At 40.5% G+C, this 24,835-nt stretch overlaps 1 protein-coding gene across 6 annotated transcripts in view; it reads right to left on the bottom strand.

Moving 5' to 3' along the window:
* Window positions 1-24,835, bottom strand: part of LOC140479741 (adhesion G protein-coupled receptor D2) — a 287,369-nt gene that overhangs the window by 123,544 nt on the left and 138,990 nt on the right. For all 6 annotated transcript variants that reach the window (XM_072573840.1, XM_072573839.1, XM_072573842.1 and 3 more), the window contains one exon: window positions 13,839-13,892. In XM_072573840.1, coding sequence (XP_072429941.1) covers window positions 13,839-13,892 — 54 coding nt within the window. The remainder of the gene's footprint in view (window positions 1-13,838; window positions 13,893-24,835) is intronic.

Raw genomic sequence — 24,835 nt, 5'->3', positions numbered from 1 at the left:
CTGAATGAGCTGAAAACTAGAAGAAGTACAATATCAATTGTGTTGAGAAATATCAAATATTACTCGAGCACGCGTCCAGAACTACAACTTGCAAGCTGCTGAACTTCCTGATCGTGATAAATTAAATGCGGAATTCACTGGTAACTCAGTTTCATCTGCCAAAACCTATTACAATCCAGTAAACACATTATTTCAAGTGGGCATCCTGAACATTCTTGGTTGCTTCTTACATGGTTTCCACTGTGGCTACATTTCCTGAAGCTAAATTCAAACCAATGTCTAATCAAACCCTGTATGGTGCCCTCATCTCCAAAAATGGATGATGAGTCCCGGGAGGGCGCACGAAAAAATACAAAGATACAAATTTAAACATATGGTGTTTTCTTTTTTTATGATGACAAATCCTTTAAGTGGATAGGCTGGAAAACTTTTAAAAAATCAAATTGCTAGAAAAATAGTATTTGTGGAGAGAAAGCAGAGTTTACATTTCGGGTCTAGTGACCCTTCTTCAGAAATGAATACTTAATGGATATAAATCAGAGTTAGGCAAAATAATATACATGGGTTAGTGTAACAAATGCAGGGCCTAGGTTAAAGGAAAAATAAGGTAAGCAAAAGTATTGATTAAAATATTTGTATTTAATACTGGATTTTAACAGTTCAGAAATTATAAGACTAATAACACTGTAACGGTTGGTTTTACTGACAGTGCTTGTTTTAACATCAAAGCTCAAGTTCGAAAATAAATTAAATGCTTCAGGAATGCTGGAAGTTCATGACAAAGGGCAGCTGTCTTAAGAAAATGCTTCATTAGAAAACTGTTGTTGCAATGTCAGTAGTGTGGCTTTTGTGTACCTTAAGAGTTAAAACAATTCATTTTCTGATATTCTACTAAACAGCAGCAATTACAAGATTTAACAATTATATATGAACTGTCATGAGAAGAAGTGAAGTTGTTAATATGTAAAAATGACATGTATCATATTTTAACATAATGACAATGCTCTGTCACATCTGATTCACCATATATTCAGGAAATAAAAACATCAAGGCTTGTGCCAACAGCTGGCAGATAACATTCACGCCACACAAATACCAGGCAATGACCATTTCCATTCAAGAGACAATCTAACCATCATCCCATGATATTCAATGGTGTTACCATCACTGAATCCCCCAGTATCAACATCCTTGGGGTTACCATTAACCAGAAATTTAACCGAACTCTGCACGTAAACACAGTGGCTACAAGAAAAGGTCAGAAGCTAGTAATGCTGTGGCAAGTAACTTACTTCCTGACTCTCCAAAACCTGTCCACCATCTACAAGGCACAGGTCCAGAATGTGATGGATTACTTTCCACTTGCCTGGGGCAGCTCCAAGAAGACAAGAAGCTTGACACCATCCAGGACAAAGCAGCCCACTTGACTGGCACCACATCACAAACATCCACACCCTCCACTAATAACATTCCAGTAGTAGCAGTGTACATTATTTGCAAGATGCACTGCAAAAATTTACCGAAGATCGTCAGACAGCACCTTCCAAACCACAACTATCCCAAATAGAAGGACAAGGGCAGCAGACACATGGATCACCTGACTTGGAAATGTATCACCATTCCTTCACCTTCACTGGGTCAAAATCTTGGAATTCCCTCCATAAGGGCACTGTGGGTCACCTATAGCACATGGACTGTAGCAGTTGAAGAAAGCAGGTCACCACCACCTTCTCAAAGGCAACTAGGGACAAGCAATAAAATGCTGGCCCAACCAGCATTAAGCACATCGCATGAATGAATTTTAAAATTTAAAATATGCAGAAAATCCACAAATTCTAGTGTCAGTTTAGATGATCTGATGTTAATTGGATTAGTTGCATCCAGGTTAATTCATGGTTCTTGATAAATGACTATAGAGATGCAACAACACATAGGGAATTATGTATAGATGGAAATTCCTGAAATTCACCATTTTACGTGAAAACTAAAAAATCACACAATAAATATTTTTTATTCATTAATGGGATGTGGGCATTGTTAGCAAACCCAACACTTTTTGCCCATTCCTAATTGCCCTTGAGAAGATATAGGAAGCAGTCCTCTTGACATCTAAGCAGCTTATAGGCCATTTCAGAGAGCAGTTCCACATTGCTATAGAACTGGAGTCACATTTAGGCCAAAGAAAATAAGGACAGCATATTTCTTTCCCTAAAGAACATTTGTGAACCAGACAGATTTATGCAACAATCCTACTATTATATGGTTACCATTACTGACACTGGTTCTGTTCTGTCACCGAGTCATTAAACTAAATGAATTTAAATTCTCTGCTGGAACCCAACTCATGACTCTAGATTGTTAGTTCAGTTACACAACCATCTTGTCACTGTTCTTGTAAATGAGTAATGCCTTATGTTTTCAAGTTTTTGTCTATTCTGAGCTATTACCCAGTGTTATTTATAGTTTTCAATGCATTCTTTAATGCATTTAGATATCCCAGATTCTTTAAGCATCAAAATTGGTGATGGTACTCTCATTTCTGAATCTGAAAGATGTAGGTTCAGATTGCATTGGAGAACCTGAGCACAGTTAGATAATGTTGGGTGGAGTGGTACATTGTTGCAGAAGCATTTTTTTTAAGATGTGACATTAAGATAATTCCTGGTTTTCCTTCTCCAGTGGATATAAAAGATTATACAGCATTTTTCAAGTTAAAAGAAGCACCTTTGCAACTGCCACTACCAAAATTAATTGTTCATGTATGTCTTTGTCTAAGAGGGCTGCCACCTTTGCCTACAAACCAATAGTGGCTAAACTTCAATAATCAACTTCTGGCTAGGAAATACTTTGAAACATCCTAAGGACATGAAAAGTAATTTATATGTACGATTTCTTTCTTTCTTTGGTAACTAAGCAACGTAGACCTGAATAAGGTGTAATAATAAAGTAATTCATTGATTGCATTCAGCTATTTTAATAATCAGAATGAAGAATAGAGCTGGGAAGAACACAAATACTTCTTTTACAATCCCACGGATGTCAGACAAGCACTATCCTTCTGAGAGCAGAACTCCAGCTGTGTACACAAAATCAAAAACTTGGGTATAGAGTGGTAAAGAATAGTTCAATTTTCCTAATTTGAAGCACAGGACAATAAAACAGCACAACTACTCTGATTACTTTATACTATACTACAATCTGTAATAAAAAAAGCATTTGCCAATATTAGTAATCAGAAACAAATCCCAGGGTCTACTCTAGTGAATGCAACTACAGATCGGTCAGATTGCATTGCTGATGTGGACAGATAAAACTGAGACTACCTTTCACTGATAACTTAATCCTAAGCTTATTTTTTCCCTCAAATCTTAGCCATGACATACAGTTTTTTTTTTCCATATTTCTTATGCTAGAGCAACAGTGTGAACATTTAATCAATACCAAGCTTTGGTTTAAACACAATACACTTTAGGAGCTACTTCAAGAATGAAGCTGAAACTGGAGAGTATTAACTTAGCAAGTCTGCACATTCATTGTTTAATGCTTCTTATATCTTGTCATCACTTGAATTAGGACCAAAAACTAATCTGCTTCCAATTTAATTCTGTATTTCATTCCTGTCATAACACCGTGTGGCAAGTATTAGAAGACTATCATTTTTTATAGTGAATATGCTACTGGACAGCTTTATTTCATGAAGCAATTTGACACGGTGCCTACCACCTGCAGGTCACTTAGGTCATCTTCCACTGCAAGTCCTGGCAGGTAAGACGACTTTTTCAGCATCAGTTCTATTTCAGTCCATAAAATGAAAAGTACAAAGTCATGAATCTTGTGCCTTCAAATCCACGTCCGTTCGAAAATGACCTACAGTATAAATCACTGTACAAAGACCACAATAACTAACATCAGCACAGTCTTTCACTGAAATGCAAATATGTCCTCTGATGGTGTAAATCTTTAACACTGGACTATGACACCTTCCACATGAAAAAAAAGGGAGAAACCAAAATAAAATTGCCTTCTATTTAATAGATATTTAATGTGCAGGAACAGAATGAGGGTAGAATATTGCTGGCCGACAGCCGGCAATTAGGCAAAGTTGAGACTATGACACAGGGTTCGAACTCTCGTTTGAAGATTGCGGTGTACTGAAGCAGAAGTGATCCTGTTTTTGGATTATGGAATCATAATGGCATCATACATAAATGTTAAATCCATGTTCCACTGGTTTACGCTGATCTTAAAATGTCGATGCTAGCAGACCTTGGTGCCATGATGAGAATCTTTGCACAATGTGGTAACACTATCTAAAATCTCATGGCCCATAAATTTTGAATAGGAAAAGCATTAGATTATGAGGAATACATGCATAAAATAGAGCACAATTGTCTGGACTCTGATGGTTAGATGACCAGACATTGGGTTGATTTGAACTATCATTGATGATTGTCTACATGATTTCTTTATAGATTATTCATTCAACAGCATCTTGGGCAATATTGGAAGAAATGAAATGTTATTGCAATGACTTTCAAACAACCTGTGACAACATCTAACTTAGATCAGTCTTAGAATGATTGCACAAGCTAAAGATGTACAGTTTGATCATTCTATAATAGGAAATGGGGCAATTTATCTCCACATTGGGGCTCTATCATTACATGATATGTGGATAAAACTGGCAAGGCTGGTATTTAATACCCAGTTGTCCTTTAAAGCTAGTTGCACAATGCTATTTGGTAGGGAGCTCCAGGATTCTGACTTAGTGACAATGAAAAATGACAATATGTATTCACAGCAGGATGGTACCCGACCTGGTGAAGAAGCTGAAAGTGATGACATTTCCATGCTGTCTGTTTTCTTCAAAATGGATGTCGTAGGAATGGGAGGGACTTTTGAAAGAATTTGATGAGTCACTGTAGTACAGCCTATACATAGTAACTGCTGTTGCAGTATGCTGATGGTGGAATGAAATTTAACGCAGTGAATGGACACCATTCAAGTGAATTATACTGCCCTGGACCAGCTTCTTCAATTTTGATACAGTTGTACCATCCTGGTCAGTGAAGAATATTCCATCACACTCCTGCCTTCTACATTGTATGGGATGGAAAGGCTTTTGGAAGTAAGGTGAGGAGTCACATTGCAACTTCTTTCTCCTCATTTCGAAAATTGTACCGGATTAGATAAATATGCAGGGCTCAGCAGCAAGCTTACACTAAAGCAAATTATTGCAGATGCTGGAAATGGGAAATATAAACAGAAAATCTTGTAAATGGTCAGCTGGGCAAGCAGCACCTTTGAAAAGAGAACAGAGTTAACATTTCAGGTTGATGATCTTTCATCAGAACTGGGAGAAGTTAGCAACGGATTAAGTTTTAAATCATGAAATGTAGCAGAGTAGCAAAAGAAAAGGAAGCTCTGTGATAGGATGGACGAAGGAGGGCATTGAGTGAAAAAAGAGTTGGGTCATTAAAGGGAGTGATAATGGGGCAAGTAAATTTCAAAAGATGGGGCCAGGAGAGGTGTGAATGACAGAATAATGAACAGCCACAGTTTGGAAACAAAAACATGAGGAAAAGGATAAAGATTGATGAAGAAACAGAAACAAAATGGGATGGGAACAAAGATTACAAGCTGAAATTGTCAAACTCAATGTTGTTGTGCTTTCAAAAATTGAAATATAACAATTTCAGATTGTAATCTCTGACCCTCCTTTTGGCTCCTCTCGCAAGAGACAGTGGCAAGCTTTCCTAGTACAGTATGACTGACCACCATTCAGGTAACTCTACCCACTCAGTGAACTGACTGGGGTGTGAAGTGGATGCTTTAATTCTTCATTTTAGCTTGATGATTTATAACAAGCAAGAGGTAATAATCCAATGTCAGGCATGTTATTGGACAGTGATGCTTTTGACCTGATGGTGGTCAATTAAACAACTAACAGAAGGAGGAATATCTACAAATATTCCTACGCTCAATGATTGGGAGGCCAGCACATATGAGCAAAAGATCAGAAAGAAGTGTCTGCATCCATTTTCAGCCAGACATGCCATGTAGATGATCTATCTTATCCTCCTCCTGATGTCCCAGCATCCCAGTTGCCAGTCTTCAACCAATTAAATTCACTCCATGTGAAATCAAGAAACAGGAGGCACTGAGACAGCAAAGGCCTGTGCTCTGACAACAAACCAGCAACAGTACTGAAGAGTCATGCTCCAGATTTAACTATGCCCACAGACAAGCTATCCCAGTGTACAGCCACAGCTCTTCTGTCTATCGGACTATGAGGAAAACTGCCCATGTTTGACCTGCCATTATCACCCTATCAGTCTACTCTCGATCATCAGCAAAATGATGGGGTTGATGACAATGATACCAAGTGGCATATACACAGGAATAACCTGCTCACTGATGCTTTTTGGCAGGGCAACTCAGCTGCTGACCAAACTTGGTCCAAACACAAGTGAAGAGCTGAAATCCAGAGTTGAGGTGAAAACTTAAAAGGCAACATTCAATCAAATGTGGCATTAAGGACTTCTAGTGAAACAGGAGTCAGTGGGAATCAGGACGTTTGGGAAAGGCAATGGTGGAACTCTCTGCTGGTTGGAGTGATAAAGAGCTCATGCTCAAAACGTCGATTCTCCTGCTCCTTGGATGCTGCCTGACCTGCTGTGCTTTTCTGGCAACACACTCTTCGACTCTGATCTCCAGCATCTATATTCCTCACTTTCTCCTGGTTAGGGTGATACCTGGCACAAAGGGAGATTGTTGTGGTCATTGTAATTCAAAAACCTCAACTCCAGGACATCTCTGCAGGAGTTCGCCAGTGTCCTAGGCCTAACCATCTTCAGCTGCTTGATCAATGACCTACCCTCCATTATGAAGTCTGAGTGAGGACATTTGCCGATGATTGCACAATTTCAGCATCATTCATGACTCCTCAGATACTGAAGCAGTCCATGTTCAAATGCACCAAGCAATATCCAGGCTTGGGCTGACAAGTGCCAGGCAATGATCATCTTCAACAAGAGAGAATCCAGCCTTGATATTCAATGGCATTACTCTCACTCAATTCCCAAACAATCAACATCCTGGGGTTTCTATTGATCGGAAACTAAACTGAACAAGCCAAGTAAGCAGGCCTGAGACAAGGAATTCTGCGGCGAGTAACTCACCTCATGTCTCTCAAATGCCTGTCCATCTGCAAGGGGCAAGTCAGGTGTGTATTGGGGTATCTTCCATTTGTCTGGATGATTGCAGATCCAACAGCTTGTAATTCATTACCTTTAACGTCCACTCCCTCAGTGGAACCAGTGCACTGATACCCTGAAATAACTTACCAAGGCTTATTTGACAACAACATCCAAACCCGTGAACTGTGTCACCTGGAAGGACACGTGCATCAGATACATACAAACACTATGACTTTCCTGATCCCTCCAAGTCACATACCATCCTGACTTGGAATTATATCGCTGTTCCTTCACACCTCGCCAAAATCCTAGAACTCCTTTCCAAACAGCACTGTGCATGCCCATACAATCCGAGGACTGCAACAGTTTGAGAAAACAGCACACGATCAATTTCCTCTGGGCACTTAGAACTGGGCAATAAATGGTGCCCATGTACCCTGCACAAATAATAGCATCCAACATGTCCCAATGCAAATGGCCAACATGGAAATATCATTGGAGCTTACAACATAAAAGGAGTCGAGTTCAATTTGTGTTACCAACTTGCAAGAGGAGTATATCACATCAATTTGAAGTGTTCTTAATGAAAATTGACCAGCTTTCATCTCCCAGACAATTTCTACTGTGGGTACATTTGGACAGGACAAGTGGTGCCAAAGATAGTTCACACTGTAAATTATTAGCAATTATTATATGGATCACAGTAATTGGAAAAATAATTTAATGGATTTGTTGTTATTAGAATTTGTAGTGAAGCAAGGAGCTTGACTGAAGAGAGGCAATCAAATGGTTGTAACAAGGACTGCAGTGATAGGGAATGTGGAACTTTGGTGAGTGAGAATGGGTGACATTTCTCCGAAAGCTCTGGCAATTAAGTACACAAGTGGTCAGCACTGCTCCGTCCCTTGCAACTCCTCCTCCTACTTTTAAACCAGTTCACTAGGTACGTGATCTCTGCCATATGCACAAAACATCAATACACTGTTGACAGGTTAATAGTCGAAGAACAATTGACAGCAAAGGAACCGGTCCTTGAGCATTGTGAAGTTTTACAGCACATAACTATCCAGTTGGTTAGTCGTGGGGTGCACTCCTCTGAACAGTGGATGTGTTCTGAGCCTGCTGACTATCTGCTCAGTGATACTTTTGGACTTGTTACGATTCTAGCAATAAACCAGCTCTGCATCTGTGCCAGAGTTGCTGATGAGAATCACAACTCGTTAATAAAAGGGATAGCTCATCAAGCAGCAACCAGTGTATGTCCTGATGACCCATTGAGAATTAGGGCAACGTAAAGAACTGGTTCCGGGTGAATGATGGCCATGGCAGAGCACTGGGAACTGACCTACATGACGGGCCACTTGAGGTCACAAAAGAGCTATACATTGAGGGACTGGAATCCCTTTCTATTCAGACAGATACTGGGATGATGATAAGGAGTGTGCCAGAAAACGTAGGTGCAGTCTGTGTTACTTTCGGCCTGGAGAAAGCTAACAGTGTGGTGGCTGTCTAACATTTTCTCATTCCAAGTATTGTTAAACCAAGGCTCCATGTGCCTGTTCAAGTGATGGTAAAAGATCCCATATCAATATTTCAAAGCAGGGGAGTAATTGCTGGCATCCTGCCCAATAGTTATCCTTACTTGAAATCACAAAACAGACTGATCATTGGCACAATGCTGCTTGTGGGGGGGTTGATGTGTGAAACTTGGCTGCACGTTGCATATTATATCAATGTCCACACCTTAAAAAACTTCTGGTAGCCCTGTAAAGCCAGGAACCTGGAGAGGTTGAGTCATTGAATTTATTCAAGGCCGAGTAAGGTACGGTTTTAATTGACAAGAGATTCAAGGAATATGCGGCAGACAGAAAAGAGGAGCTAAAACCACAACCAAATCACCAATGGTCTTATTGAACGGCTGCTCCTGCTCCTATCTTTGATGTTCATTCCTAACACTAGCAGGGAGCTGTTGCCAGAAGTCCCACTGTGGGACATAGAAAACAGCCACAAATAAGTCGCAGCGTTTACCCAGCAGCCTTAGGGAACAAAGCAGCAACTACGGAGCAGACAAGCTCTTTCATCAGCATGGCTGCAGGGTCTTTTCATACCAGCTGAGCTTTGCAAATACGGCCAGATGCCATATCTCCACAGGCTCCTTCTCCTCTGCCGTCAAGAAGGATGCGAACAATACAAACATCATTACGTTATTTCAAGAACAAATTCAAACAAGGGCTTTGCAACAACCATTGGGGCATCTCATTCCTCATTGTTACTGGGAATGTCTTTGCCAGAGTCATAATAACAATGTTTCTTTGTCTAGGCCTGGAGTTCAATGTGCTTTCTAAGCTGGCAGGTCCACAATAGTCACGATCTTCTCATCAGCTTCAAAAGAAGTGCAGACAGCAGCAAACTGCACACTACCTTACTTGCTTTTGTGGATCTAGCAAAAAGATATCGGGCACCATGAGAAGGATACTGGAGAAAATCAGTCATTCTCCAAGCTTCTCAGTCTCAAACCAGTCTTCCATTACAGCTTTGTAGGTCAAAGATGGAGTGAACCAGATGCATGCTAGCCCCAAATCTGTGCCTGAGTCTCCTGACCTACGTTTTTCCTACCAAAAGGAAAGGGGGGACCTCTATAGAAAATAAAGCTGAAACTCCTCAATCTATCGAGACCAAAAGTCAAGAGGGAAGTGCGGTATATCCTAGTAAGAGATCTTCCTTGTGCTGGCGATGTGACAAATGTTGCCCAGACAGACCCCCAGCTCCTGAACTATAATGGATTGTGTCCCCCAAGACTGTGTCATGTTCTCCCTCATCATCAGTGCCAAGAAAGCTGTGTATATGGACATTTTGCCCTTGTTCAGACTCAACAACTCACCAATGGTAACAATGAATAAATTCTAGTTCCTGCAAGCTATTGTAACAGAAATCCTATCTGTTAACAAAGAGCTCAGCCTGTCCATTGGAAAGGCAGCCTCCAACTCTGGGCGACTAACAATGGCATGGAGAAATAACAAACTGACTCACAGAATCAAGAAACTTACCTCTTACATCCTCAGCACATGGGTCTGTACCAGCAAAGTCAGGATAACCAAGAGAAAAGGCTCAAAAACATCCACCACTAGTCTCCATGACATCCTTGATATCACATGGAAAGTCAAAGTAATCAGTGAGCAGCCCTTTCTAAAGCAAACATGTCAAGTATATTAGCACCGAACAAACACAGTAGGCTTTCCTGGTTTGGTTACATGCATAAAATGGAAGATTTTACATCCACAGTGATGTGTCAAGAGACTAGCAGCACAGCTGAAGCTCCAATTCAGGGATGCAGTCAAGAGAGACATGAAAGCCTTAATATCAATTATAACAAATGGGAAACTCTAGCTGATCACCGACACAAATGTCAATATTGGCAGGACAGAAATTCACCACCACCAGGTCAGAAGCTCTGAAGCATACATCAGCCCTGCATCAGCAAAGATCATTCCACACCTCCGACAAGAGACAACATCATGTGTGGCACTGGTGGCAGACTTGACCAAATCAGAATTAGTTTGTTCAGCTATCAAAGGAAGTGCAGCAGATGGTCCTTCTACACCTTCCCAAGTTCCTGAGGCAGCATTCCCATCATCTCTCACAGATGAAAGGATGCCAAATAAGTCAAGTTATGGGGCCGACCAATTTCACAAAAGTTATTTTCAACATGCATAAAGCCCTTCTTTAAATAGGCAAGTGGGGCTTTCTTAGACATGCAGCATGCCTTGACCCTGGGTATCTTGTGAGCATTAGGATCCAATATGACAAGCTTCTGGAGTGAAAGAAGTGTACATGTGCTGTTGCTATGTCGGCCATAGAGGCACCCACTTTACATGGAGCATGAACAAATGTCTGGGGAGCATCTCCGATGAAAGGGAGAAAGCTGAGCTTTGAAAGTATATAAATATAGTTTTTAAAAAAGGACTACCTTCCTTCACAGGCAAAACATGGAAAATCACTTTGTGTTACCAACGGTATGTCAGCAGCCTAAATATATTACTGACTGATCATTTTTTACAAGTCACAATCTTTGTAGTGTCAACCTGTCAGAGGTCAAAGGGGAAAACATGCAAGATTCCCAAATCAATCTGGCTGTAGAAACTGTCTCATTTCATTTCAAATTACCTGCTGCGCCTGCAGTCTGGGACAAACTGCCTGTTCTCATAAAGCATGACAACTTGGGTCGAGCTAATGTGATCATTCATAATGGACAAGTCATGTGGTAGCTCCTATTAACTATTTTTAAACCAGTTCACTGAGGTACGTGATCTCTGCCAGAAGCACAAAACATAAATACACTGCTGACAGGTTAATGCCAAAGGACAATGCCAAAGGGATTTGAAACTTTGTAGCTTTATAACAAAGTTGACTCTATTTTTCTTGGCCCCATCACAGAGAAAATGATTCAATGGAATACATACATTGATTTTCATGTTGATTTGGAAACTAACTTTGGGGACTTTTATAGTGAAATATTTATTCTGTTTATTTTCTGTTTCTTCTTTCAGAAAACCACATATTGATTGACTAATTAATGTATTGACCAAGTCATCTATCTTCATTTATCAAATCAAGACTCAGTTTCCAAACAACCACTAATTGTTGCTCTTTGAAAAGCCACTGGAACTTATTCAAACAAACACTTTCAGCTAATAATTGCTTAGCAGTAAGGTTGAAATTGAGCATTTGCTTTGTTTCAGATCAAGACTTCTTTCTAACAGAAATCTGGTGCAGGTACATAATCCTTTATCCAAAATCCTTGGGCTCAGTTGTTTTCAGAATTCGGAATTTTTCGGATTTCAGAATAAATGACATTTTCAGTGAAATTTTTAAAAAATACCAACAGCAGATGTACATGTGACTAGTACGAGCACTGAGACACAACTGACACCAGCCAGTGCTTGGCCACGCCGCCATGTCACATCTGAGTGACGTGGTTCAAGTGGCTGTGGAGTTGGGTCACCTGTCCGCACGCCAAAATGACACTCCACACTTCACGATGAAAAGTTTCGTATTTCGGAGCTTTTCCGATTTTGGAATTTCGGATAAAGGACTGTGTACCTGTGGTAATATTCTGGTGGAATTACTCTATATTAATTGCACCTTCTCACAAGTGAACATTCTTTGCATTTAATGTCCTGGATGTTATGGTTGTAACGATGGTGTTATTTCACACTGATGTGTACATCTGTTTTTTCTTTCGGTCGCTGTAAAAAAATCTTTCATAAAGCTATGCCTTCCTGTTAACAGCAAAAATATCATAATTAATGCCAAAAAAACTAAGCTGGATGTGGAAAAGAGTATTTGGATATTTGTGCAATTAGAGATTTCTCCACTGTGAAAAGTTCTGCCAGAGTTAGAAATTCAGGCTCCTTCAAGTGTTAACCAGAACAGCTCCAGAATTGATTGAGGGTAGGTGATGCTGATTGGACATTGTTCTTGTGGTACAGTGGGACTGTCCCTGCCTCTGGAACAGGAGGCCCAGGTTCGTGTCCCAGCTGCTCCAGAAATGTGTCGTAACATGTCTGAACAGGTTCATTAGAAATTATCCATACCAGGAGCAGCAGTAAGCATGTACTGAATCTTCTAGGCTCTTGTGGTGCAGTAGTAATATCCCTCACTCTGGGCTGGAAGATCTGGGTCAATTCCTACCTTGCCCTGTCATGATATGTCAAAACCGATTGATGAAAAATATCAAGAGCTAGTTTCTAGAGGAGATGAAGGTGCAGTGGTAAAATCACTGGATGAGTGATCTAGTTGCCCAGGCGAACACTCTAGGACACAGGTTCAAGTTGGAGTGTGGAATCTGTTGGAATTTTGATATTTGTTATTTAGTTCTTCAACTGGGCAATCTGGTGGTGGGTTTTTCAAAAGAACAGCTGGGTTCTTATAGATAACCACTGGTGCCGGGATGCAGTAATATCACTATTTTGATTTAATCTCCTCCCTCTTTTTGTTTTGGTTTGTGTCTTACTGACCCTGGTGGTACATATTGGTAAGTCTTGTGATGTTTTCTTTAAGAAAGGAGCTCAGCACAACTTCAAACTGCCCACATCTCTTTCGTGGTGAGCACTGTGATCCTTGGAGAGGGAAGACACAGTGTCCACTGGTAGCTTTGCAATGTTTTGCATTAGGTGGACCTCGCCAATGCAGAGGGTGCCGATGCCGCTAGGTACCACACCAACACAAACTCACCCCTGCCTCCCCCCCGCCCCCCCCCCGACTCCACTTCAGGCCCACCGCATTGGTGTAGGTACTGCTGATGCTGCAGAGTTTGTACTGGTCCAAATCCATCTCCACCACCACTGCCATGAATCGGCACTAGACAGACCCCTTTGGGAACCCAAATTCGCCTCTGCTGCAGCAACCATCGGCGCTAGGTCAATGCAGAAGCTGTCGGGAGCCTAAACTCTCTCTGGTGCTGCTGCCACTCGCCAACCTCTATAAAATGATTATTCTTCCTCCAATAATATCAATAATTCCTCATTGTTATTTTGCTTATAAACTTTAATTATATCAAGTAAAAATGTGCCCAGATATCTAAGTATCTATTACGCACAGTGGGTAAGATAAGGAAAAGGCTAACAACATTTTACTTACCGAAAAGTTCAGAGCTCTTCTTCTTTCTTTTAGTCTTTTGATTGTACTCCTTATCTGAAAAATGATAAATAGAATGATAGTTAAAAGAATAACACAGATTGTAACTCTTTGGTTCCACAACATCTAAATTACAGGAAGAAATCATTCTCGACGAAAATCCTAACGTTTTGTATATTTTACTTGGTGGTACATGAATATTTTATTGTCAAGTTGCATTAGTACAGGAAGCGGTGACACAGTGAAGCCTGAAATAAAATTTTAAAGGCGACCATGATTAACTTCAGGGCGAGGTGTGGATAGTGGAAGACTTGTGTGAGATGCTCAGAGCAGAGTGGATATTAAGAATGTTGAGTTTCAAAACAAAATAATGCAGGGACAACACCGAGAGGAGCAGGTGAGCAGACAAACCCCAGGCAGGCAGCAGCAGAATGTAAAGGAGCTAGTGAGCAGACAAACCCAGGGAGCAGCATCTAGAGGAGAGGGTGAGCAGACAAACCCCAGACAGGCAGCAGCAGAATGTAGAGGAGCTAGTGAACAGACAAACCCAGGGAGCAGCATCTAGAGAAGAGGGTGAGCAGACAAATCCCAGACAGGTAGCAGCATCTAGAGAAGAGGGTGAGCAGACAAACCCCAGGCAGGCAGCAGCAGAATGTAAAGGAGCTAGTGAGCAGACAAACCCAGGGAGCAGCATCTAGAGGAGAGGGTGAGCAGACAAACCCAGACAGGCAGCAGCATCTAGAGGAGAGGGTGAGCAGAGCATCCTCACATCACACGTTTTGAAAGGCAGAGTGAACCATTACAATCACAAGGAAAGCTATAATCTAAAAACTTAAATAGTACTGATGCGGTAAATCAGAAAAAACAAAGAAATTGTTGGAAAAGCTCACAACTCTGGCAGTATCTGTGGAGAGAAGTCAGAGTTAACATTTTGGGTCAAGTGACCCTTCCTCAAAACTCCTCAATTCTGAGGAAAGGTCACTCGACCCGAAATGTTAACTCTGACTTCTCTCCACAGATAACTGCCAAATGTGCTGAGCTTTTCCAGCAATTTCTGTTTTTGAAAGCTATAATCTGTTTGATTGGTGAGGAACTTGTGGAGTACTGTGTCCAGTTCTGGTCACCTTGTTCTTGAAAGGATATTAATAAGCTAGAAAGGGTTCAGAAGAGATTTACCAGGATATTTCCGGAAAATGGAGAGTTTGAGTTATAGGGAGAGGCTGGGACTTTTTTCACTAGAGCATGGGAGGCTGAGCGGTGACCTTATAGAGGTTTATAAAATCATGAGTGGTATAGATAAAGTGAATGGCAGGTGTCTTTTCCCTTGGGTGTGGGATTTCAAGACTGAGGGCATATTTTTAAGATGAGAGGAGAAAGATTTAAAAGAAGTATGAGGAGTAACCCATTTTATACAGAGGGTGGTTCAGGTGTAGAATGAACTTCCAGAATAAGTGGTATTTGCAGGAACTGTTACAATGTTTAAAAGACATTTGGGTAAGTACATGAATAAGAAATGTTTGGAAGGATATGGGCCAAGTGTAGGCCAGTGGAACTAGTTTAGTTCGGGATTATGGTTGGCATGTACTGGTTGGACCGAAAGGTCTGTTTCTGTGCTGTATGACTCTATGACTCTCTAACTGCTCTTACAGATTGTGTCTGATGTGCTGAATGTAAGAAAAATCTTTTTAGAAATTAAACACAGTCTGTTACTACTGAATTAAATAATCATTTTAAGACACCCTAGCAGAAGGAAAGCAAGAATGGAGTGTAGGTTCACGATGCACTTTCAAGAATAACTTATTACTTAACCAAGACTGAACAAGAATCGGAGAGCTGGTAATGTGTTGTGCATATAGAATGTGGGTGCTCCTGGATGCCTGTGTGATCTAGGGTAAACCCATCTCTATTTCATGTTTGTATCTGAATTAGGGTCAGCTCAGAGCTTGAGAGTCTGACAGCAACACATCAGGGAGGTAGTAGGTTATCAGGACACATTGTTCCAAGAGGCAGGCACACCCCTTAGGATAGGGTCTTCTGGTTTGGTCACTAGTCATGGGAAGCAAGCTGCGTGAGGCAGCTAAGGAGAACCAGAAGGTCGGGGTGTCAGAGCCTCAGCATTCTGTTTTCGGTTCATGGTATGTGGGCTTGGCTGCTTGGCCATCATTTGATGTCTACGCTCGCTGTCCAACAGGTTTGAGGGACTTTTAGCTTGTTTGGATGAGAGTGAGGGCTGTAGCATTGATGAACTAACTCACCACGGCACCATGGTACAGGAAGCCATTCCAGTGGGAGAAACCAAAGAGGAATGTAATGGTAGTGGTGGTGGGGTGGGGGCAGCATTGTGATTAGGTTTATACTGTTCTCTGCAGCAAAGAGTGAGAATCCAGAATCTGTGTTGCCAACCCAGTGTCAGGACCTGGGACCTTTGCTCACAACTGGAGAGGAACCTGCGATGGAAGGGCAAGATCCAGTCATCATGGATCCTCTAGGTACCACAACATAGATGGGACAAGGCAGGAGGTCATTTTGAGGAACTAAGTATCAAATTCAGAAGCAGAACACCTAAGATAATAATAGCTGAGCTATATACAGATTGGCATAGGGCGAATAAGATTGGAGAAATGAATGGGTGGTTCACAAAAAGGGTGCAGAAATGGGCCCCGTTCATGGAACACTGGAACCAGTACTGGAAAAAGTTGGGACTGGAGCATTGGGATCCCAAATTGTACTGGGAATATTGTTCCAGCAGGCCATGTAAGTAGGGAAAGGTTTTAAACTAATTCGTGGAGGTATGAGAGCAAATTTGGGATGATGTGGTAAATCAAAGAGCATGAGATGAGGCAAGAGAGAATGACACTAGAATGGAAAATCATAAATAGACCTTGACGGAAAGGGTTAGAGAGTACAAATCTCTTAGTGAATCAAAAGATAAGGCAAGAGGTTACAAAAAACTGACAAAACAAATGGTTCTCTATCTGAATGTACATTAGCATTCTAAACAAAACAGGTGAACTGATAGTGCTTTCTTACTTGTACTTGCATGATTGAATAGCCATTACAGAGGCATAGCTGCAGGATGACATTGACTCAGACCTGAATTGGGACATTTCCGAACATCAGGAAGTTAGGGAAAGATGAAGCAGTGGTTCCGTTAATCAATGAAGGTATTAGCACTAAGGGCCAAACTACTTTTTTTTGAGGGCTCCTCTTGAGATTTTTTTGTGAGGGTGACTTTTCATTTTCAGGGACTACGTTTTCCATTCTCACTAATTTATTATTAGGTGATGCAGTTACATTAAACCATAAGACCATCAAACCTGGAGAAGACATTAGGCCATTCAGCCCATTGAGTCTACTCTGCCATTCAATCATGGCTGATAAATTTCTCAGCCCCATCCTCCCACTTTCTCCCTGTAACCCTTGATCGGCAAGAACCTATATATCGCAGTCTCAAATATAGAGAATGACCTGGCCTCCACAGCCTTCTGTGGCTGTGAATTCCATAGATTCACCACTCTCTGGCTGAAGAATTTTCTCATTATCTGCATTCTAAAAGGTCTTCCCTTTACTCTAAGGCTGTGCCCTTGGGTCTTATTCTCTCCTACCAATGGAACCATCTTCCCCATATCTATACCTCCCTTGTATTTGTTGAATGGGTAACTTGGACACACACACGAGCAGAATTAAGAGTCATTTGACAATATTTCAATAATGATCAACTTCCCATTAAACTAAAAGCCACAACACACAAGTAAAGCACTAATTTCTTCCACATCAGATATAAGTAAGCAACATGTTGTCTTCTACTTAATTACTATACACTTCTACACACAAAAAGCCAACACCCTAAACTTACATTCCACAGAATGATGAGATCGCAACCAATATGTTTCCATATGTAAAAAGCTGAAACATTTTAACTAGACAGCTACTCCATTTTATTATTTAAATGGGGTATCTCAAGTATCAATCTAATTTTAAATTAAGCAATTAATCCAGTTTCCAATTCATTGCGACCCATTACATTTTTCCCCCAAGTATAGTAACTGGAGAATTTACATAACCTTAAACTTGGTACTCCTCATTCATTGACAGTGAATTCTTACCTCAGCTAAAGGCATCCCTGCTCCTGGCGTCAGCTAATATCAGTATCTAACTTCAGCCCAGGCGAATGGCTCAGCCTCAATCTCAGCCATAGCTTAGAGGGGCCCTTGATCTCAGTTTGGCTTCTCATGCACTGATGTCACTTCCATTTGCTGCTCTTCCAGTCACAGGCTGCTGCCAGTGATTAGAGCAAGTTCCCGTCCATTCAGTTTACAGAAGTGACTTTTCTCTGATTGATTGCGTCCACGAGTGAATTTAACAGACTGGCTTGAGACCTCTGAGAGTGCATTCACCTGCCACTCCCCTGATTTCTAGCCATGAATTAGCACACTTTTGAGTCCTGAAGAAGGGTTACACCCGCAATGTCGACTTCTCCATCTCCTGATGCTGACTGGCTTGCTGTGTTCTTCCAGCCTCCTGCCTGTCTATTTTGGATTACAGCATCTGCAGTTTTTTTGTCTCTGTCCTGAACAGTACCCTACAGTGCAATGGAGTATTTATGAGGGCCTTTCAGAAAACTACAACAATAATCATGGAGGATTTAAATCCAAATATAATCTGAAAAAAATCAGATGAGCAAAGGTAGCCTAGATGAAGGCGTCATAGAGCATTTTCAGTGTAGTTTTCTTAGAGCAGTGCATTCTGGAACCAAACAGAGTGTAGGCTGTCTTAGACCTGGTGTTGTGCAATGAGAAAAGATTTAGTAACTACCACGTAGTGAAGGGACCCTTTGGTGGCATTGGCTGTAAAAGAGGAAGTGGACGGGAGGGAGAAACTCAAGGAAATTACAATCACTAGGGGCATGGTGTTTATAAGCAAATTAGTGGAGCTGAAAGCTGACAAATCCCCAAATCCTAATGAATTTCATCCCAGAGTCTTAAAACAATAGGCTAGTCAAGGTGGTTGATGGACTGCTTTTAATTTTGCAAATTTCCAGTAGATTGCGTCGGAGGCTGAGGGGTGACCTTATACAGGTTTATAAAATCTTGAGGGGCATGGATAGGACAAATAGAGAAAGTCTTTTCCCTGGTGTCAGGGAGTCCAGAACTAGAGGGCTTAGGTTTAGGGTGAGAAGGGAAAGATATAAAAGGGACCTAAGGCGCAACTTTTTCACGCAGAGGGTGGTGTACGTATGGAATGAGCTACCTGAGGAAGTGGTGGAGGCTGGTACAATTACAGCATTTAGAAGGTATCTGGATGGGTAGATGAGTAGGAAGGGTTTAGAGGGATATGGGCCAGGTAAATGGGACTAAATTAGGTTGGGATATCTGGTCGGCATGGACGAGTTGGACCAAACGACTGTACGTCTCTTTGACTCTCTGTGAAATGTCAGTCTTTTATTCAAAGGGGGAGGGAGACAGAATACAGGAAACTACAGGCAAGTTAAGCTTAACATCTGTCACACAGAATACATTATGAACTATTATTAAAGATATTACAACAAGGTACTTGGAAAAGTTTGAAGTACTCAGGCAGAGTCAACATGGTTTTGAGAAGGAGAAATTATTTAAAATTTATTGTAGTTATTTAAGGAAATGATATGTTCTATGAATAAAGAGGAACTGGTATACTGCATTTGGAATTTAAGGAAATATTCAGTAAAGTGTCACAAAGGTTATTACAGAAAGTAAAAACTCATTGTGTGGAGGTAATATATTGGCATGAATAGAAGATCGGCTAGCTAACAGTTAACTTGCCAGAATAAATGAGTCATTTTCTGTTTGACAAGTTGTAAGAAGCCACTGGGACCACAACATTTTACAATTGATATAAGTGACTTGAATGAAGGGACCAAAAGTATGATAGCTAAATTCGTTGGTGACACAAAGGAAGATAAGAAAGTAGGTTGTGAAGAGAATGTTACAGAGGAATATAATTAAATTCAGTGACTGGATAAAGATCTGGCAAATGGAGTACACTTTTGGAAATGTGAAACTGTTCATCGCAGCAGAAAAAAGTTTAAAAGGCACAATATCTAAATAGTAAGAGATTGCAGTTGTGGACTGATTTATGGCCGAGTGTACAAATTAGAAAAGTTTAGTATACAGGCACAGCAAGTAACAAGAAAATTGTGATAACCCTTTTAAGGCCTATACTGAATCACTAATTAATCTCCTCATAGAGTTTGTTTAATTTGAGCTCCCTTGGTAATAGGTAATGGTCTGACCAGCTGGAATTCATTACCTGAGTCGTGTCTTATAGGCCAGACCAAACTCTCCTCAAAATATATTAAAAAGATAGCTTAGACTCCAACATTTTTTTTAATTTTAAAGACGTTGTGTCCCAGCTATAATTAGATTGGTCAAACTAACAGGCTTGAAGCAAAACACTTTATTTTTATGTTATAGTTAAAATACAAACAAAAGAAAGAATTGGAATAACTTAACTCTATTAGAAAACTTAATAGAATAATGGTTTATTTAACAACTGAAAAGCAACTGTTCTAATCTAGTAACATTCCATCAACACACCATTGGCAAAGGAAAATTCAGTAAAATAGATTGTCTCACATGCAATTCTAGCAGCAGGAAGAGAACCCCAGCTTTAGGTGTCACACGGGAATAAGAGCTTCCACATCCAGCTTCAAGATCCCAGCAACTGCTGAAAGCTAAAACTAAAATCCTGGTTCTGTGGGAGCTTGACCCCACCCTTTCATGTTGCTTCTATTGTTTCAATTTTATATAAAAAAACAAAGCTACCTCAACTTGGAGCATACAGCTCAGCTCCAAGTTTACAATACTTGCTTTAAAATCAAAACATGAGAGAACAAATCCTTCCTAAAGGCACAATTTGTAACACTTGTGGCGCACCGGTAGCACATCTGACTTCAGATCAGATGTTTGGGTGCTGAAATCACATTAGGCTCATGGCATTTGACTGCAGCTCAACTGCCTGAAATGTATATCCAGACAGAGCTTGTTTTGGGGCTCTCTTGTGACACGGTGGATGAAAATTTGGCAACTGGAGTATATTGAAGGCCTGGGTTCAAATCCCACCTGCCCCAGTGGTATGTCATAACACCTCTGGTCAGGGTGGTTAAAAATAAAATCAGTTAAATAAAAAAAATTAAACAAATCATTAGGGGCCCTCTTGTGGTACAGTAGTATTGACTAACCCCTGGACCAGAGGCCTGGGTTTAAGACCCCCTGTTCCCAACATGTGCATTTTTTTTCTAATCAATTTTTTAAAAAACATTCTTTTAAAAATTAAGCAGATTCATAAGGCCCTCTTGTGGTGCAGTGGTAGTGACCCTATCCATGGGCCAAGGCCCATCTGCCTCAGAGCTGTGTAATATTTGAACAGGTTGATTAGAAATGATAAAATAAAGCAAATCCAGGGCACTTGGGGTGCAGTATTCTTACCTCTGGCTCAGGGATGGGCCTACCGAACGGTCTATCCTGCGCTAGGAGTATTCTATGTATGCCACAAACAGTGGCTCTACTTTAGTGTTCAATAATAAACAATGTGCCTTTCCAACTGGCTTCCTGATTTGTTTTTTTTCCAGAAATCCAATGGTTTTAGTATTTATTGTCAATGGAATTGAAATCAAAAGTAGGGAGGATTTGCTTCAGTTCTACAGGACATTGGTGAAATCATATCTGGAATATGTGAACAGAATTGGTCACCTTATTTAAGAAAAGATCTAAATGTATTTAAAGCAGTTCAATAAAGGTTTACTATTAGAATATGTCGTTCAGATGAGTTGTCTCATGTGGATAGGTTGACCAGGTTAGGTTTGTATCCAAGAGAGTAAGAAGAGACTTGATCAATACCTATGAGATTCTACTGAGGTGAATATGGGAAGTATTTTTCTTTTGTGAAAGAATGTAGAACCAGAGGTTCCCATTTTAAAATAAGGAATTGCTCTCATTTAAGACAGAGGCAAGGATATTTTATTTCTCTCAAAGGTCATGAGTCTTTGGAACTCTCTTCCTCAAAAAAAAACACTAGAAGCATTGTTCTTGAATATTTTTAAGACATTGACACTGAGATTCTTGGTAAGCTAGAGGTGAAAAGTTATCAGGGATAGGAGCCTGGAATAATAATTAGTCATGTTCCTATTAAATAGTTGAGCAGGTTTTGAGGGATGGAGTGACCTATTATTGTTCCTATTTCACACCTGGGAGTTGTCAGATATATCAGCGTGGACTTTCTGCATGCTACTGGAAAGGACCCCTACATCTCAAGTCATGGCAAATACGTACTTCGCTTTTTAGCTGTGCATCCATTAGCAGGCTTTCTACAGATTCCTAATTGGGCGTATTTCCAATGTGATGTGGAGGACCCCTTTCCCTGAATTCAGCCAAGGGTTCTTAAGCCTCTAGAGCCTTCTCAGCCTCGATAGAATTGTACCAAACAGGTGGCCTGCTGCAATAGGGGTAAGAGGTAGCTGCAAACATGCTGATGGAGAAATACAGTATTCTTCAAGTAACAGTTTTTAATTTTCTCTTTGTAGATTCTGAGTATAGCCACTCTCAATGAGCACTTGCACAAGACCTCCTCCTCCACGACCACCACCTCCCCACCAACGCCCCCCCCCCCCCCCCCCCCCCACCCTCCACCACCACCACGTCAATATTGGATGCCAGAGCCTGTAATGGCACACAGCATGCAAAGATAGTAACAGATGGAAATGCAATGAATGCAAGCTACATTTCTTAAACCTTTGTTAAAAGACAATCTCTCCATCCAGGGATTATCCTACTGAAACATCTCTGACCTGCTGCCAATGATATAACATCATTCCTTGAGTAATGGGATCAAAACTCTACACAGTGCTCCAGATGTGGTCTCATCAGCACCTTGTTCTGTTGCAGTAAGACTTCCCTACTCATATAATTCAAGCCTATTGAAATAAGGGCCAATATTCTATTAGCCTTCCTGACTACCTGCTACACCTGTGTGTTAGCTTTGTGTTTCATGCACAAATACCCTCAAATTCTTTTATGTTGCTGCTTTCTGCTGCTGTTTGCCATTTAAATAATACTATCTGTTCTTTTGTTCTCCATTATAAGACAACACATTTTCCCACATTAAATTTCATTTGACAACCTTTTTTGCCCATTCACTTAACCTATCTATCGCTCTGTAAACTGTTTATATTCTCTTCGCAACTTATCTGTCCACCTCTCTTTGTATTATCTGCAAATCTGACTACAGTATATTCTCTTCCTCCCTCCACGTCATTATTGTATATTTCAAACAGTTGTGGTCCCAGTACTGATCCCTGTGGAACCCCTCTGCTTACAGGTTGCCAACCTGAAAAAGAACCTCTTATCCCCACTCACTGTTTCCTGTCCATTAGTCAATTCTCTACCCTTATCAATATATTACCCCCAAAACCATGGGCTCTTAGGACTTAACCTTTTGTGATGTACTTTGTGTGTCTTCTAGAAGTCCAAATATAACACATCTACTAGTTCCCCTCAGTTCACTTTGGTTGATAATTCTTCAACAAACTCTAAAACACTAGACAGCTACTATTTCTCTTTTGCAAGAATCATCTGTGGGAAAAGCAGAATGTTCCACAAAAACAAGTTTACCCTGCATCAGTTCAGAACTGTGATTTGCACATAATGTCAGATTGTTTAGTAAAATGAGGATCATTATTCAAATACAATAAAAATATCTGAAAACATTTTACACTACCCTATTGTGCAACAAGAAATGCATCTAGAGACGTGTGAATGAGTGTTTGAAGAGCACCACCCGACATTTCCATTCACATTGCGTGGTGACACACTGTGGTAATGAAGACAATTTTGCATTTGAGCCACATCAAAAGGGAGGAAAATCACTTGCAAAGACAATAGAAATTTTACCACATGAAACTACCATGAAAACAACATTTAGACAATGTAAAAACAGCCTGAGAAATCCTGGATAATAACAAAATGTGTTACATAATGGTCACCATTCATCTAATTGAATTACTGATGCATTCACTCTCACAGGAAAAATGACATATTCATAAAATTGTTGTTATTTGTTTCTTTAACTTATGGAGTTCCTTTTAAAGCTTTCTTTCCTCATGGAAAATTCAGTACTATTCATCTTGAAGTAAAATAAATTGTTGTTTGTGTCAGCCCATGTAATCAAAAAAAAATCAAATATTAGTTTTAATAACTGGATAACCACATCCCAATGCAGAAATATCCTTGATGAGACTAGTCTCAATAATAATGCTGATGCAGATGATGCAATTGCTGATCGTGTGGATGAATGGGGCAAGGAAAGTGCTTTAATTACCGATCCAATGAGTAATCATTCATTCCTAATTTTCATCATGAAGACTAACACACAATGTTGTACCATAGATGTGAAGTGGGTTTTAAAATAGTGACATTAGAAAACACAAATAATAACAGCTGGCCATGTCAGTGAAAAAGAAATTGGAAGTGACACATAGACTGTGAACACTGAGGAGATGGCTGCTTTGGGCTTTAAGTGATCATGTGTCACAAACAGCTCACAGAGGCACTCAATTTGTACGGCTTGTGTACTCGAATATTGACACAAGGCTGGAAGTTGTAGCTGAACAGATTGAAGTTGTATGCACCCAGCTGAAGGCTTGCCAGCAGTTAATGAACGGGAACAATAGGCTGTGCAGATGTGGGTTATCTACTACAGAGATATAGCTCCTAATATAGTGAATCGTTATGGTGCCATACCTGCCTGAGTGTGCAGAAGCAATTTATTCCACATCCATCTTACTTACCTTGCCATCCAGAAAGTATTTCATTCCTTTAAAACACGATTTTTTTTTGTTTTCTTCCAATTGTTGATCACTATACTAACTGCGATAGAGAGATTTGGGGGGGGTGGCAGGGAGGTGGGGGGTAGGGGGGAAGGCAGACACTTAGCTGAAAGGTTACAAAAGCAATATGATTTCACGT

The sequence above is a fragment of the Chiloscyllium punctatum genome, chromosome 7 (assembly GCF_047496795.1).
Source record: "Chiloscyllium punctatum isolate Juve2018m chromosome 7, sChiPun1.3, whole genome shotgun sequence".
Lineage (NCBI taxonomy): Eukaryota > Metazoa > Chordata > Chondrichthyes > Orectolobiformes > Hemiscylliidae > Chiloscyllium > Chiloscyllium punctatum.
The sequence above is the reverse complement of the archived record's forward strand: the minus strand, read 5'-3'. Positions and strand labels throughout refer to the sequence as shown.